The sequence below is a fragment of the Nothobranchius furzeri genome, chromosome 16 (genome assembly GCF_043380555.1).
Source record: "Nothobranchius furzeri strain GRZ-AD chromosome 16, NfurGRZ-RIMD1, whole genome shotgun sequence".
Taxonomy (NCBI): Eukaryota; Metazoa; Chordata; class Actinopteri; order Cyprinodontiformes; family Nothobranchiidae; genus Nothobranchius; species Nothobranchius furzeri.
Window position 1 is genome coordinate 60,213,841 of NC_091756.1, and position 13,134 is coordinate 60,226,974.

At 43.9% G+C, this 13,134-nt stretch overlaps 1 protein-coding gene across 1 annotated transcript in view; it reads left to right on the forward strand.

Moving 5' to 3' along the window:
• Window positions 1-8,808, forward strand: part of LOC107396621 (tetratricopeptide repeat protein 39C) — a 21,671-nt gene extending 12,863 nt beyond the window's left edge. Inside the window, exons 3-14 of the mRNA XM_054734623.2 lie at window positions 1-107; window positions 1,692-1,806; window positions 3,309-3,669; window positions 6,473-6,641; window positions 6,892-6,985; window positions 7,085-7,192; window positions 7,267-7,376; window positions 7,467-7,590; window positions 7,675-7,772; window positions 7,856-7,960; window positions 8,055-8,093; window positions 8,575-8,808. The exon at window positions 1-107 is cut by the window's left edge and continues 22 nt beyond it. Coding sequence (XP_054590598.1) covers window positions 1-107; window positions 1,692-1,806; window positions 3,309-3,669; window positions 6,473-6,641; window positions 6,892-6,985; window positions 7,085-7,192; window positions 7,267-7,376; window positions 7,467-7,590; window positions 7,675-7,772; window positions 7,856-7,960; window positions 8,055-8,093; window positions 8,575-8,664 — 1,520 coding nt within the window. The 3' untranslated portion in view covers window positions 8,665-8,808. The remainder of the gene's footprint in view (window positions 108-1,691; window positions 1,807-3,308; window positions 3,670-6,472; window positions 6,642-6,891; window positions 6,986-7,084; window positions 7,193-7,266; window positions 7,377-7,466; window positions 7,591-7,674; window positions 7,773-7,855; window positions 7,961-8,054; window positions 8,094-8,574) is intronic.
• The last annotated feature ends 4,326 nt before the right edge of the window (window positions 8,809-13,134 follow it).

Here is a 13,134-nt window from a genome sequence, read left to right on the forward strand (position 1 = left end):
AGGAGAAGATGCAGATGGCCTGTGATGACCTGAGGACCACTGAGAAACTGTGTGAGAGCGACAGTGCTGGAGTGTTAGAAACAATCAGAAACAAGATTAAAAAGAGTGTAAGTACAAGGAGCACAGGAAAACAAGAACTGTTGTTAAATTCAAGCAGAGATAAACTTCAAATTTACTCATTAAACCAGTCTGCACATTTAGACAGAAAAGAAAGCGCCTCTCAAGATTAATGTCACAAGGCGCTTGACAAGAACAAAAAATTTAAACAGACAAAAGCCTGGTGCTGCACAACCAGTAGGCTTTGGTCACTGGACCTCAGGGACCTGCTGGGGGTGTAGGGACTAAGAAGATCACCAATGTAAGATGGTGCTTGTCCATGTAAGGCCCTATAGACCAGAACCAGGATCTTGAAATGAACCCTGAAGCTGACTGGCAGCCAGTGAAGCTGGAGGAGAAGCGGGGTGATGTGGGTGTGTTTGGAGGACTTGGTCAGAAGCCGAGCACAGGCGTTCTGAACCACCTGTAGACGGTTCAGGGAGGTTCTGCTCAGACACGTGAAAAGAGAGTTACAGTAGTCTAAGCGTGAGGAGATGAAGGTGTGGAGAACTGTCTCAAGTTCAGAGCGGGACAGAATGGGACTCAGCTTAGCAATGTTCCTGAGATGGAAGAAGGAAGAGCCAACAAGAGAACTGACATGAGAATCCAGGGTGAGAGCTGGGTCAAAGGTCACGCCAAGATTCCTGACAGAAGGTTGGGTGTGGGAAGCAAGCTGACCAAGAGAGTCTCTGACTTTGGGAACCAGCTTGTCTGGGGCACAGATGAGGATCTCAGTCTTATCTTCATTCAGCTGAAGAAAGCTCCCACCATCCAGGCTTTGATAGAGTCTAAGCAGGTGTGTAACAGCTGCAGCTTAGACATCTCAAGGGGCTTAAAGGAGATGTACAGTTGGATGTCATCTGCATAAAGATGGTAGGAGATTCCTTTGAAGGAGCTCAGGATGTGCTGAAGAGGAAGCAGATAGAGGAGGAAGAGTAGAGACCCCAGCACAGAACCTTGTGGAATACCATGGGTGAGGGATGTGGTGGAGGACTGAAACTTGGAGACGGCCACAGAGAAGGAACGCTCAGATAGATTTGGGGAGAACCACTCCAGAGCAGATCCTAATAGGCCTACCCAGTCTCCCAGCCTCAGGACCAGAGCAATCCCCTGCATCACTGTGGGTCAGAAGGTCATTAGAGACCCAGAGAAGAGTTGTGTCAGTGAAATGAGCTCTACGAAAACCTGACTGGAAACTATCATGGATGTTATGTTCATTTAGCTGATTTCCAGTGTTTCTGATATCTCCTAATCTCACTGCCAGAACAGATCTCAGTAAAGATAACACAGTTAGGGAACTCAGCTTTTGGATTTAGCCATGCAGGCCACAGTGAGATCATGCCAAAGCACCAATCAAATTCGATTAGTCCATCCCTGAAATTCAATCAACAAGCTGTATGAGAGATCTGAGAGCTGGTCGGCAGCCTCAAGTTCCTCTGAAAACTCCTTCTTCCACCACCTACCAGCCACCAGTTAAGCTAGCAGCCTCCAAACAAAGCCTGCTGTGTGTGTGTGTGTGTGTGTGTGTGTGTGTGTGTGTGTGTGTGTGTGTGTGTGTGTGTGTGTGTGTGTGTGTGTGTGTGTGTGTGTTACAGATGGACTCCCAAAGGTCAGGCGTTGTTGTTGTGGACCGCCTACAGAGACAGATCATCGTTGCTGACTGCCAGGTGTATCTTGCTGTTCTGTCGTTTGTCAAACAGGAAATCTCAGGTGAACAAACTAATAATGATAATAATAATAATAATAATAATAACAATAATAATTAATGTAGAGTTCATTTGCAAAAACAGATACATTTTCCAGAAATGCCCCATTATTTAATTCATTTGAAATCAGTCGCAATAAAGTCGGATGATATTGATCAAAAACGGCTTTTATCTATTTTTGCAAATTAACTCTTTAAATGTTATTACCTTAATCTGTGCTTCTGCTTCTTACCACTTGGTGCTTCTTTAGGTTCATCCAACTTTTACAATTTTTGTTCAAAAATTGATGTTTTTGTAAAAGCGGATCCTGCTAGTAGGCTAGCATACCTGGTGTAATGGGCCATTCCCATCTGTACCGGGTCGGCCCGGGCCGGGTAGCCCCAGTCGGCCCCAGCCTGGCCCGGTTGATTCCACACATCCTTGTCTTAAGCCCATGTGGGCTGATTCTACCCACCAATCAGAGGCTTGCTCTAATGGAAGGTGTGAATTTGCTGTCAGCAGTGGGTGTGTTGGCCCTGGTCGGCCTGAAGCAGACCCCCTCGAGAAGAGGGCTGAGAATGAGCCTTGGTTGGCCCGGAAAAATACCAGGCCACCCAGATATGTAAACAACCTACGCTACCCGGCCCGGGCCGACCCGGTACAGATGGGAATGGCCCATTAGAGTCCTTCTAGACACTGATCTGATCCCTAGACACGTGGGTTAAATACAGTCTCATTCAGAGCTAAACTATGATTTGATGAGGAATGCATCTTTTATTCTGTTAACACATACGTTTATTTTATTTTTTGCATAAAAACAGCTTTATGGGACACTGCTCCCTGCTAACGGATACATCTAAACAAAAGCAGAAGGTTTCATTTATCTTTGAGTCACAAGTGAGGAGAAATAGAGCCTTCAGAGTTGTCTTCATGTCATAGATGAACAAGCTTACACAACCAGAGATGCTCTGAGCTTTGTGACATGGTGCTTTATCCTGCTGGAAGTAGACATCAGAAGATGGGTCCATGTGGTCATAAAGGGATGGACATGGTCAGCAACAATACTCAGGTAGGCTGTGGTGTTTAAACCAGGCTCAGGTGGTACTAAGAGGTCCAAAGTGGGACCAGATCATCTCCCCCACACCATTACACCGCCAGCAGCAGCCTGAAGCATCGATACAAGGCAGGAAGGATCCGTGCTTTCATGTTGGTGACACCAGATTCTGACCCGACCATCTGAGTGTTGCAGCTGAGATCCAGACTCATCAGACCAGGAAACATTTTCCAGTCTCTTCTGGTCCAGTTCTGGTGATCCTGTGTGAGTTGTAGCCTCAGGTTCTGTTCTTAGCTGACGGGAGAGACACCTGGTGTGGTCTTCTGCTGCTGGAGTCCATCTGCTTCTGTTAGATGGTTGTGGGTGAAAATTCCACTAGATCAGCAGCTTATTCAATACTCAGCATTTTTTTTATCTGACACCAACAACCTAGCTGTGTTCCCAGCAGCATGTTCTTTATTTTTCCACAACAGCATATATTAAAGGAGGCTGGATTCTCCGTAAGGCGTGGAAGATGTACAATAAATGCCACAGTGACATCAGTCAGCTACAGGAGACCTGTCAGCGGAGGAGCTCCGGCAGCCAGGAGTCCCTCTCAGCTGACAACCACAACCACAACGCCCCAGTGGAGAACGGTGTGACGGCCAAGGCCCTGGACAGGCTCAAGGGCTCCGTCAGCTTCGGCTACGGCCTCTTCCACCTGTGCATCTCCATGGTGCCACCACACCTGCTCAAGATCATCAACCTGCTGGGTTTCCCTGGAGACCGTCTCCAGGGCCTGTCCTCCCTCATGTACGCGAGCGAGAGCAAGGACATGAAGGCACCTCTAGCTACGTGAGTAAGCCCGCACCTCAATGTTTCCTGTTGGGAAGGAACGATAAAGAAAATAGAATTTACAATTTCTGTACAATAAATATTTAACAGACTAGAGAATCACGTGTGAGCATGGATAGTTATCGGCCATCTCTGCAGCAGCTTTCAGCTTGTCCTGTTGTCATGGTTCACTACATATATACAGAATTAAAGCACATTTCCTTCCAACCGCCTACTTATGGCAGGAAAAGAGACAAAGTAAACTTGAGAGGGGTTACTGTACTCGCTGTGCTGATTGGGTTGCAGTTGATCGGTTCTGTTTGCTCCTCCACTTCTGACTCCCTATGTTTTATTTTTCATTTATTTAATTTTGATTCTCTAAACACCAAGAGACTGATGACCGGGAGGCCTCTTAATCAGATGTTTGAGCCACCTGGAGGGAGTAGAGGCTCTAATGTGTAGAGGCCTGTGCTCGGCTTCTGACCAAGTCCTCCAAACACACCCACATCACCCCGCTTCTCCTCCAGCTTCACTGGCTGCCAGTCAACTTCAGGGTTCATTTCAAGATCCTGGTTCTGGTCTATAGGGCCTTACATGGACAAGCACCATCTTACATTGGTGATCTTCTTAGTCCCTACACCCCCAGCAGGTCCCTGAGGTCCAGTGATCAAAGCCTACTGGTTGTGCAGCACCAGGCTAAAGGTCAAAGGTGACAGATCATCTGCTGCTGTGTTACAAACCCTAGGTGTTAGGCGTTGTGGCAAGGGGTAACATTAAAAACTGATGTGGAGAAAGGAGGGGTGAGAGTAAATAAAAGGGATTTATTTTACAGAATTCTACCAAAATACACAGTCCTCGACTGGAAAAGTTCAAATTCAAGGTAACTAAATAAAACACACCACGGAGATAACTCAAAACATCTGGGACAAACGGTCCCAGGGAAGAAAACACAGGAACAACTATCGATCTAAAACGAAAAACAAAGAGCCGGAACTAACTAAAAACCCAAACTCGATGGCTATCAATGTTCAAAAGGGTATTAACGAAAAGCGAGCTATGAAGCTGAAAACGAAAAGGCCTCACTGGGCAGAATCAAACGGCTCTTCAAACGGACACACGGTTACTAAACACTGTTATTCACACTCTAGTCCAAGCTACTCGAATGTCACATGAATCTAATCGAGGAGAGAAAGACAGAGGTCTGGTCTGTGAGTCTCTCCCTGAGAAACTGGAACCGGAGTCTTTTCAATAGCGTTTCATCATCGGGAGATTGTCCGCAGCTGGTGCAGAGTGGGCGGGCCGAGGCGGAGGCCAGCCTGACGGAGGACCTGTCCAAGGTCCTGAAACAGCATGGAGGGAGAAGGATTGGGCCATTCAAGGTGCGGGAGGCCAGGATCCGTAACAGCTGTGGCCCCCAGACTCTGGACCTCTCTCCCCCTGAGCCTGAGATCAGTGGACTCAGTGGTCTCCTTTAAAAAGCAGCTGAAGACTCACTTGTTCAAGCTGGCTTTTGTATGACCTTCTTCACCTCTCTCTCTTTATTCTGCTCTCCCCACCTATTCCACCTTCCTCAGGATCCACTGGTTTCCCTCTTTCCTGTTCACTCTCTCTCTTTCTTAACATTTTTTAATCACAATTGTCTATTTTTTGCTCATTTTAAATATATTTTTAACAATTTTCTAAATTCTTTTTTATATTTTTACATTTTTTGTTTTTGTGAAGTGCCTCGTGATTTTTGTCTTGAGAGGCGCTATATTCTTCTTCTTCTTCTTCTTCTTCTTCTTCTTCTTCTTCTTCTTCTTCTTCTTCTTCTTCTTCTTCTTCTTCTTCTTCTTCTTCTTCTTCTTCTTCTTCTTCTTCTTCTAATCTGAGCTTCACCCAGAAGCCTTATCTCCAATGCTGAGTTAAAGAAGCGTGTTTCAGCTGATCTTATTCCTTTGGTCACAATCCAAATCTCATGATCATAGGTAAGGGTTGGAACGTAGACTACCATTAAATAGAGTTTTCATGCACCCTGAGTTGGTCCTCCATCTCTTGCTCCATCCTACCATCACTTGCTAGCGAAGCACCACGATACTTGAACTCGTACATTTGAGGCAGTAATTCACAACCTAAAGGGAGCTTTCCCCCGTTTCCAGTCAGTCTGGGAGGAGCTGACTCTCATCCCAGCTTTGAGCTGCCCCGGTGCATGCTGACGTCATGACATGACAATAACCTGAGGTTCCAAAACCAGACTCCCTCCTCTTCACAGTTACACCTTGAGATCTTGTCCATGAGCACCACAGACAGGACTGGAGAACGTTTCCGTGGACATGGATCTTGTTCTATGATAAAAACATTAAAAGTAGAGCAGATCTGAGCAGAAGGGTTATAATGCCTCTACAGTATGTTCCACCTCAGGTGATAGGCTACTACACTAAACTGACTCTTGAATTTACAACGTGATCTTAACCCTCTCAGGCTCAAAATAAGTTTTGATAAAAGGACGAACAACTAAGTCCTTCGGGGGAACTTCTGAGTTAAAAATGCTCATGAAATACGTGTGTGGAGTAACCAGGTAGGCAGGTTTTAACGTTGCAAATCTGCAACGCCTGCCTCCAGAGGGTTAATTTATATTTAAATAATTCTCATCTTTAAATAAATAAAGTGCAGAATACTAAAAAAAACTAGTGTCCCTGTGCACGCCTCACCTAACATTCCTTATAGGGGTTTGTTTGTTAAGTTATTGATGCAGAGGAGTGTAAAAGGTAACAAATAAACATGAAGTAGAAACAGTCGGAGGGGATTGGGACTAACCTGTTAAATGTCCTGTCTGGCTGCTCAGGTTGGCCCTCCTGTGGTACCACACAGTAGTGCTGCCTTTCTTTGCTCTGGATGGCTCGGATACCCATGAAGGACTGCTGGAGGCCAAAGCTATTCTGCAGAGAAAGTCCGTGGTTTACCCCAACTCGTCCCTTTTCATATTCTTCAAGGGACGAGTTCAGAGGCTGGAGGTATGTGTAGCGGGTGCAGCTGGCTGTGATCCTCATTGCCCGTCAGAAGGAGCCATTTTTAACACCTCTGTTGACCGGCACAGTGGCATCTGGTCACGTATGATTTATCACGCATGCCACATGATTCATTTCCTCACCAACCTCTGGTCAGATATGATCTCTCTCTCTCTCATCCAACACATGCATGCAGTGTGTGTCTGACATATTTAGCATTACCTGTTGGTGTGTGTGCTCTCTCCTCTGTCCCCAGTGCCACATCAACAGTGCGCTGGCCTGTTTTCACGATGCATTAGATCTCGCATCAGACCAAAGAGAGATCCAGCATGTGTGTCTCTATGAGATTGGTACGTGTTTTCTCATCAGGTCAGTCGTTACACACCTACTGCGGGTTCACAGTGCAGCGAGGGACTCACTTTATCCCGTGTGCTGGTTTCTGGGCTCAGGTTGGTGTAGCATGATCGAGTTAAACTTCGACGATGCCTTCAGAGCATTTGAACGGCTGAAAAACGAGTCACGCTGGTCGCAGTGCTACTATGCCTACTTGACTGGAGGTAGGTCTGACGGACGCAGCTCAGGTCTGGTGGCTGTTTGAGTGTCATTTAATGCGCTGCTTTTGTTTTTTCAGTGTGTCAGGGGGCTTCAGGGGACCTGGATGGAGCTAGTGGAGTTTTCAAAGATGTCCAGAAGTTGTTCAAGAGAAAAAACAACCAGATAGAGCAGTTTGCTGTTAAAAGGGTTGGCCTCACTGCAGCTTTGGGATTATTTATTTCCTTCTTTTTTTTTTTTTTTGACAGAAATCACAGCTTTTTTAATTCTCTTCTGCAGACTGAGAGACTGAGAAAGGTCTCGCCCACCAGACAGCTATGCATCCTCGGGGTAATTGAAGTCCTTTATTTGTGGAAAGCACTTCCAAACTGCTCTCCATCTAAACTGCAGATAATGAATCAAGGTAAGTGCTGCCCTCTGTGAGATGAGCACGTGCACGCGTGACCTTTTTGCCTTGTGTGATCTTTTCGTCTGGGTTGGTTCTCAGTGTTGCAGAGTTTAGATGACACTTCGTGCCGAGGCCTGAAACACCTCCTCCTCGGATCCATCCATAAATGCCACGGAAACATAAGAGATGCTGTTCAGGTGGGGGTCCTCTCTGAGGGGAGAATAGCTTTTGGGTTAGTCTAGCGGTGAGTCGTTCTCACTCTGCTTTCTCTGTGACTCAGTCATTACAGCTGGCTGCTAGAGACGAGTATGGACGACAGATAAACTCCTACATTCAGCCGTATGCCGTCTATGAGCTGGGATGCATCCTTCTTGCCAAACCAGAGGTCCGTTGAGTGCATGCAGTTGTAACATGATTAGTCACTACCACTATAATGGGCGTCTGTGAACCAATGTAAACACATTTTTGTTGTCTTTCAGACAGTGGCAAAGGGTCGGTCTTTCCTACTTCAAGCCAAGGTAAAAAATTAAATCAAAATCAAGCATTCAATGATTTTAAAGAGCAAGTCACCCCCAAATCAACTATTTTTTTCTGATAAACTAAATAAACGAGTGTCTATTCGTGCTGCAGACACGTGTCATCAATAATTTGGCACTTTAGTGCATTTTAGTTAAAATTTAAATTTTCTGCCTAAAACTGGCAGTGTTGCGCCGTCGTCAGGTAAAAACTCAGCACTGTATTCAAATTTAAATCTGCCACCGCTATTGGCTAAGAGGTATGCTATGATGTAAACTGGTACATTATGATGTCACAATGATGTTGTGAGCCTGTGAGTGTGTGTATTTGTTAGCGGCTCCGCCCTCTCGGTCTGCCTGGCAACAGCATTTGTTGCATTTTTCAAACATGAAGAGGGAGTGAAGTACGCTTCTTGTTAGGGGGTGACTTGCTCTTTAAGTAAAACACATCAGTGACTGAAAATGTTCTATTTTAAATTATTAGGAGGATTTTACCGGCTACGACTTTGAAAACCGACTTCACGTCCGAATCCATTCAGCGCTGGCTTCTTTGAAAGAGGTGGTGCCCCAGTAACGCCACGCTGCTACGGCTCAAGCTCCTCCTAGTTTAGGTGCCATTGTTTGACATCTTGGTGAAAAGTCCACTCGTGTTTTTCCTTCTCTGGTGACCTGACGGCGTCGCTGGGACATGTTTGTCATGTCAGGCGGTCAGAGTGATGCTGGCTCTCTGTGCATTTTGTAAAGCAACAGATTACAACAAGTAGATGTAACCTGAACAACTGAAACTTCCCCAATTACAGCTTGGGCTATCATTGTTACTGCAGTCGTTAGTCAACTTTGCTCATATTTACTAATTTATCACCTACATCACCTGCCACATTTAGCATTGTAACAGCTACGTTTTTAGTCACGTTTTTTATTTTAAAAACGACATTTAACCAAAAATTATTATTATTATTATTATTATGACCGAAAGAATGAGATCGCGGATACAAGCGGCTGAAATGAGTTTCCTCCGTAGGGCGGCCGGGCTCAGCCTTACCCCCAAATTCCACTACCTCCGCTCCGACACGAACGCCAGAGCAAAATCGGTCCCGTTGTAGTCAGTCAGAGCAATTCCACTACTGCGGCCGTGCTCCGGCAGTGCGGCGCCGTGCGCCGCCCTCTGTTCCGGCGTCCGGCAAAAATAGAATTGATCCTATTTTCGCCGGATGCCGGAGCACCTCCGCAGTAAATGGACAGAAATCACAACCGCCCAACAGGAAAAGGAGCAAGCACAACTTCCGTTTTTCACAATAAATCGATCAACAAAAGGCGTTTTTTGTTTCATATGCACAGGTTTAACAACTTTTAACAACTATCAATGGCGGCTGAAGTTTAAATGCACAAAATTAAGCCATAAATACAGTTTCCACTATCAAAGTAGTCACACTTTGTTGATCCAAACACTGCTGATCTCTCAACACAAATGATGGGCAGATTAAACAGTTCATTTCGATGCTTCTCCCACACAACGGGTGTTTGGATCTAACTTCCGCGTTTATTGCTCGGACTGTATCGCACGATCTCGAAAATCCCGCACATGCTTGTTTGCCCCCTCAGGTCTCCGCACCGGAGAGGAGCCGTTGTAGAGCGGGTACCAATAAAAATTGAGTTCGGAAGCGAGCGGCTGTGGAAGGCGGGGGCGGGCCGGAGCGGAGGTAGTGGAATTTGGGGGTTAGAAATAGGGTGAGGAGCTCAGACATTCGGGAGGGACTCTGAGTAGAGCCACTGCTCCTCCGGATCGAAAGGAGTCAGTTGAGGTGGTTTGGGCATCTGGTCAGGATGCTTCCTGGACGCCTCCCTGGGGAGGAGTTTCGGGCATGTCCTGCCGGCAGAAGGCTCCCGGGTCGACCCAGGACACGTTGGAGAGGTTACATCTCCAATCTGGTCCGGGAACGCCTTGGGGTCCTGCCGGAGGAGCTGGTGGAGGTGGCCGGGGAGAGGACGGTCTGGAGCTCCCTAGTTGGGATGCTGCCCCCGCGACCTGGACCCGGATAAGCGGAGGAAGACGACGACGACGACAACATTTAACCACACTTAGCTCCACATAACAATAAAACCGTGGTAGGATTTTGAATAAGTCTTTATTCTAAAGCATTTTGAGAGGATCTACAAAAACCTCACAAGGCCTAAAAGTCAAGTATAGGGTTATTATTATTTTCAAATTTGGATCAAAATTCTTTTCTATTATGACTTTTAACCAGATGATCAAAGTGAAAATAGAACATCATTGAAAAAAGAACCACTTGCTTTTCGAGGTTTCTGTTGGCGTATTTTCACCCATCCATCTTTTATTTGGTGACTTCTATTTTACGACACTCCGAATTTACAAGTTTGATAAATAGTTCGAAACGACAACCTTTGTGTTTGGATTTCAACGTTTAGGAGTAAATGTATTTATTATATTTTAAATAGAAATTTAAGCTAAATGTGGTCAAATATACATGTAAAATTTTGAATGTATAATTTTACAAAATTCACCCCATTAAGACGTGGTGAGGTTTGAAGATTCTGTAAAAAACAACAACAACAACAACAACAACAAGAAAAGCGATAAAGATGTCTGAGGGTGCTTTAGACTAACGCTAGGCCAAAGTGTTCTCAGCCTGTTTCTGGACTGAATGCACAGAGATTACATTTCTGCCATGGACAAAAACAAACACACGCATTTCATCAGATCTGAATTTCTCTTTAGATGTTTTCTTTGGTGCTTGGCTTTCCTGTTTGGTATCATTTTTACACACTAACTTGTATATTTGAATAACTCAAATTTTGAATTTCCCTCCAGTCAGCATCTCAGCACTTAAACTCTTCAAAGAACATATTTCTAACAGCAACTTTACCAAAAAACAGCTGCTAACTGTTTTCAGATTTTCTTTAATCTAGTTTCCTCAATAACATTTCAAAATCGTAAATAACAATTCTTCATCACTATTTTGCAAATCAGTGAAAAGTACAGAAATTTTATGATTTATTTTCAATGAAAAAATAAATATCAGTTGAAATTTTAACATAACTGAAAAGTTGTCTCCTAATATGGTCTCTTTTTGCTAAATTCAGCGTGCAAACCATCTGTCTACCTAAAATGGGAATTCCATAACATATCGCTCTTGGGTCCTCAGTCCCCCGAGGCGCAGATGCAGCCTCCAGTTTAGGAGCAGCATCAAAGTTTAGCGTTATCACAATTAAAATGACTTCACCGACTCTCTGCTAGAATCACAGTAGACAAATTTTGAAATAAGACAAATAATAGAGATTTGAATATTGAATAAATAAGGGAGCAGTTAGACAAATCATGTGGTCACAACATAAAAGGCACACCTGTGTTTTAACATATTGCAAATATAAAGCAATCGCATCAAATGTGAAATAAAGTAAAATTGAAAAATAGTTCTGTGGAAAATATGGAAAAACAGGATGAACCGTTCTTGGTTCCTTTTTTTTTTTTTTTTTTTTTTTTTTGGTTCTTATTCAAGATTCAAAAGTAGGCCAGACTCAGAAACATAACAAACAAGTGCTAACATCAGTGTAGGTGCTGGACAACAGGTGTGTGGGTAGAACAGGTGTGCAATGGGCCTGACGTCTGGAGGGCTGAAAAACACAAAAGGGATTACATAAATGACAACAAAGTCATTTATTCTAAATTTGTATTGAAATTAGTTCATAATATTCATTGTTAATTTTTTTTAATTTCTAGGTAAATAAAATGCGCTTTAGTGGCATTGAAGCTGCTTTACTGGTTTGTCAGTATTAGCAATAAGGCTAATTCAAACGTGTGATCTTGTTTTAGACAAACAATATTCATATGTGTAATTCAAACATCGCTTTTTCCTGATGATTTTACAGAAAACAGCCTTTTTTGTGTAAATGATGACATTTAACAGTGAGCACTCTGATTTAGTTATCTGAGCAATATGAACAGAACATTATGTAATCTCACAAAGTCTTTCAACACTAGTGTGTTTCATTTCCTGTTCTAATTTGTGGACTTCCATGTTTATTTCCCTCTTATCCTGACCTACAGAGACAATGCTCATCATCCCCTTTGGCTGTGAAGGATGTAAATTGTTGTAAATGCTGAGATGGCTGCTGTGCAAAAGGTCGTTGCAGTGGAAATCACATTACGGTGAAATGTCAGTAACAAGTTATCTACCTAGTGTACCAAACACCTCTGTCACGAGAAGGTTTCCACCCTTTGTCTTGTGTTTATGTTGAGACTGAGGTTATGAGTTAAATGTCACTAAACTGAACAATAAACTGTTCTCCTTCAATAGAAGCAAAGACTTTTGTCTCTGAGTTTCTCTCTGTAAACTGGTTGTTTATATGTTGTACGTCGGTGTAAGTTGAAGACAATATGAAAATACTCATAGCTACATATAAATCTTCCTCTGGAATAACTAGCATAAAACTGAGGAGGTGCAATAATACATAATACATAAACACAGACACAGTTAAATTGAACAGGACAGTCAGATTTAATTGGTTGTTATCATCCCTGTGTTTTCCTGCACAATCCACCAGGGGGCGCGATTTCCACGCATGATCACATGATGGTGATCATGATCAAACCGGAAGCTTGTTTCCCCCACTTGGAGAGTAGGACCTGGCTGCAGACATCAGCTGGTGTGTCGAGAGCAAGATGGCGTGTCATTACTTTTACCGGAAAATCGACGAGCGAAAGACCTCGGCAGGAAGTTGGTCTTTTTTTGGCGGCTGCTACGTTGTTTTTGTTTCAACCATACTCGGCGGGTTTCAATTGAGGAAAGGTAAGGATAAGGATGAAATTAACTAATTGTTGCAACCGTTCTTAGTTCTTAAATGTAGGCACTGTAGCCTTTAAAGCTTTACCAGAGAATTATTGCAAAGGCACCGTGTTTCATAGCTAATTGTGTCAATATTAACACGCAGTCTTAAAACAAATGCAGGGAGATCACAAGCTAGCTAACACAAAAGCTACATAAATAAAGCTATCAGCAATTGTAGCTAAGCTTTAACTTAGTTA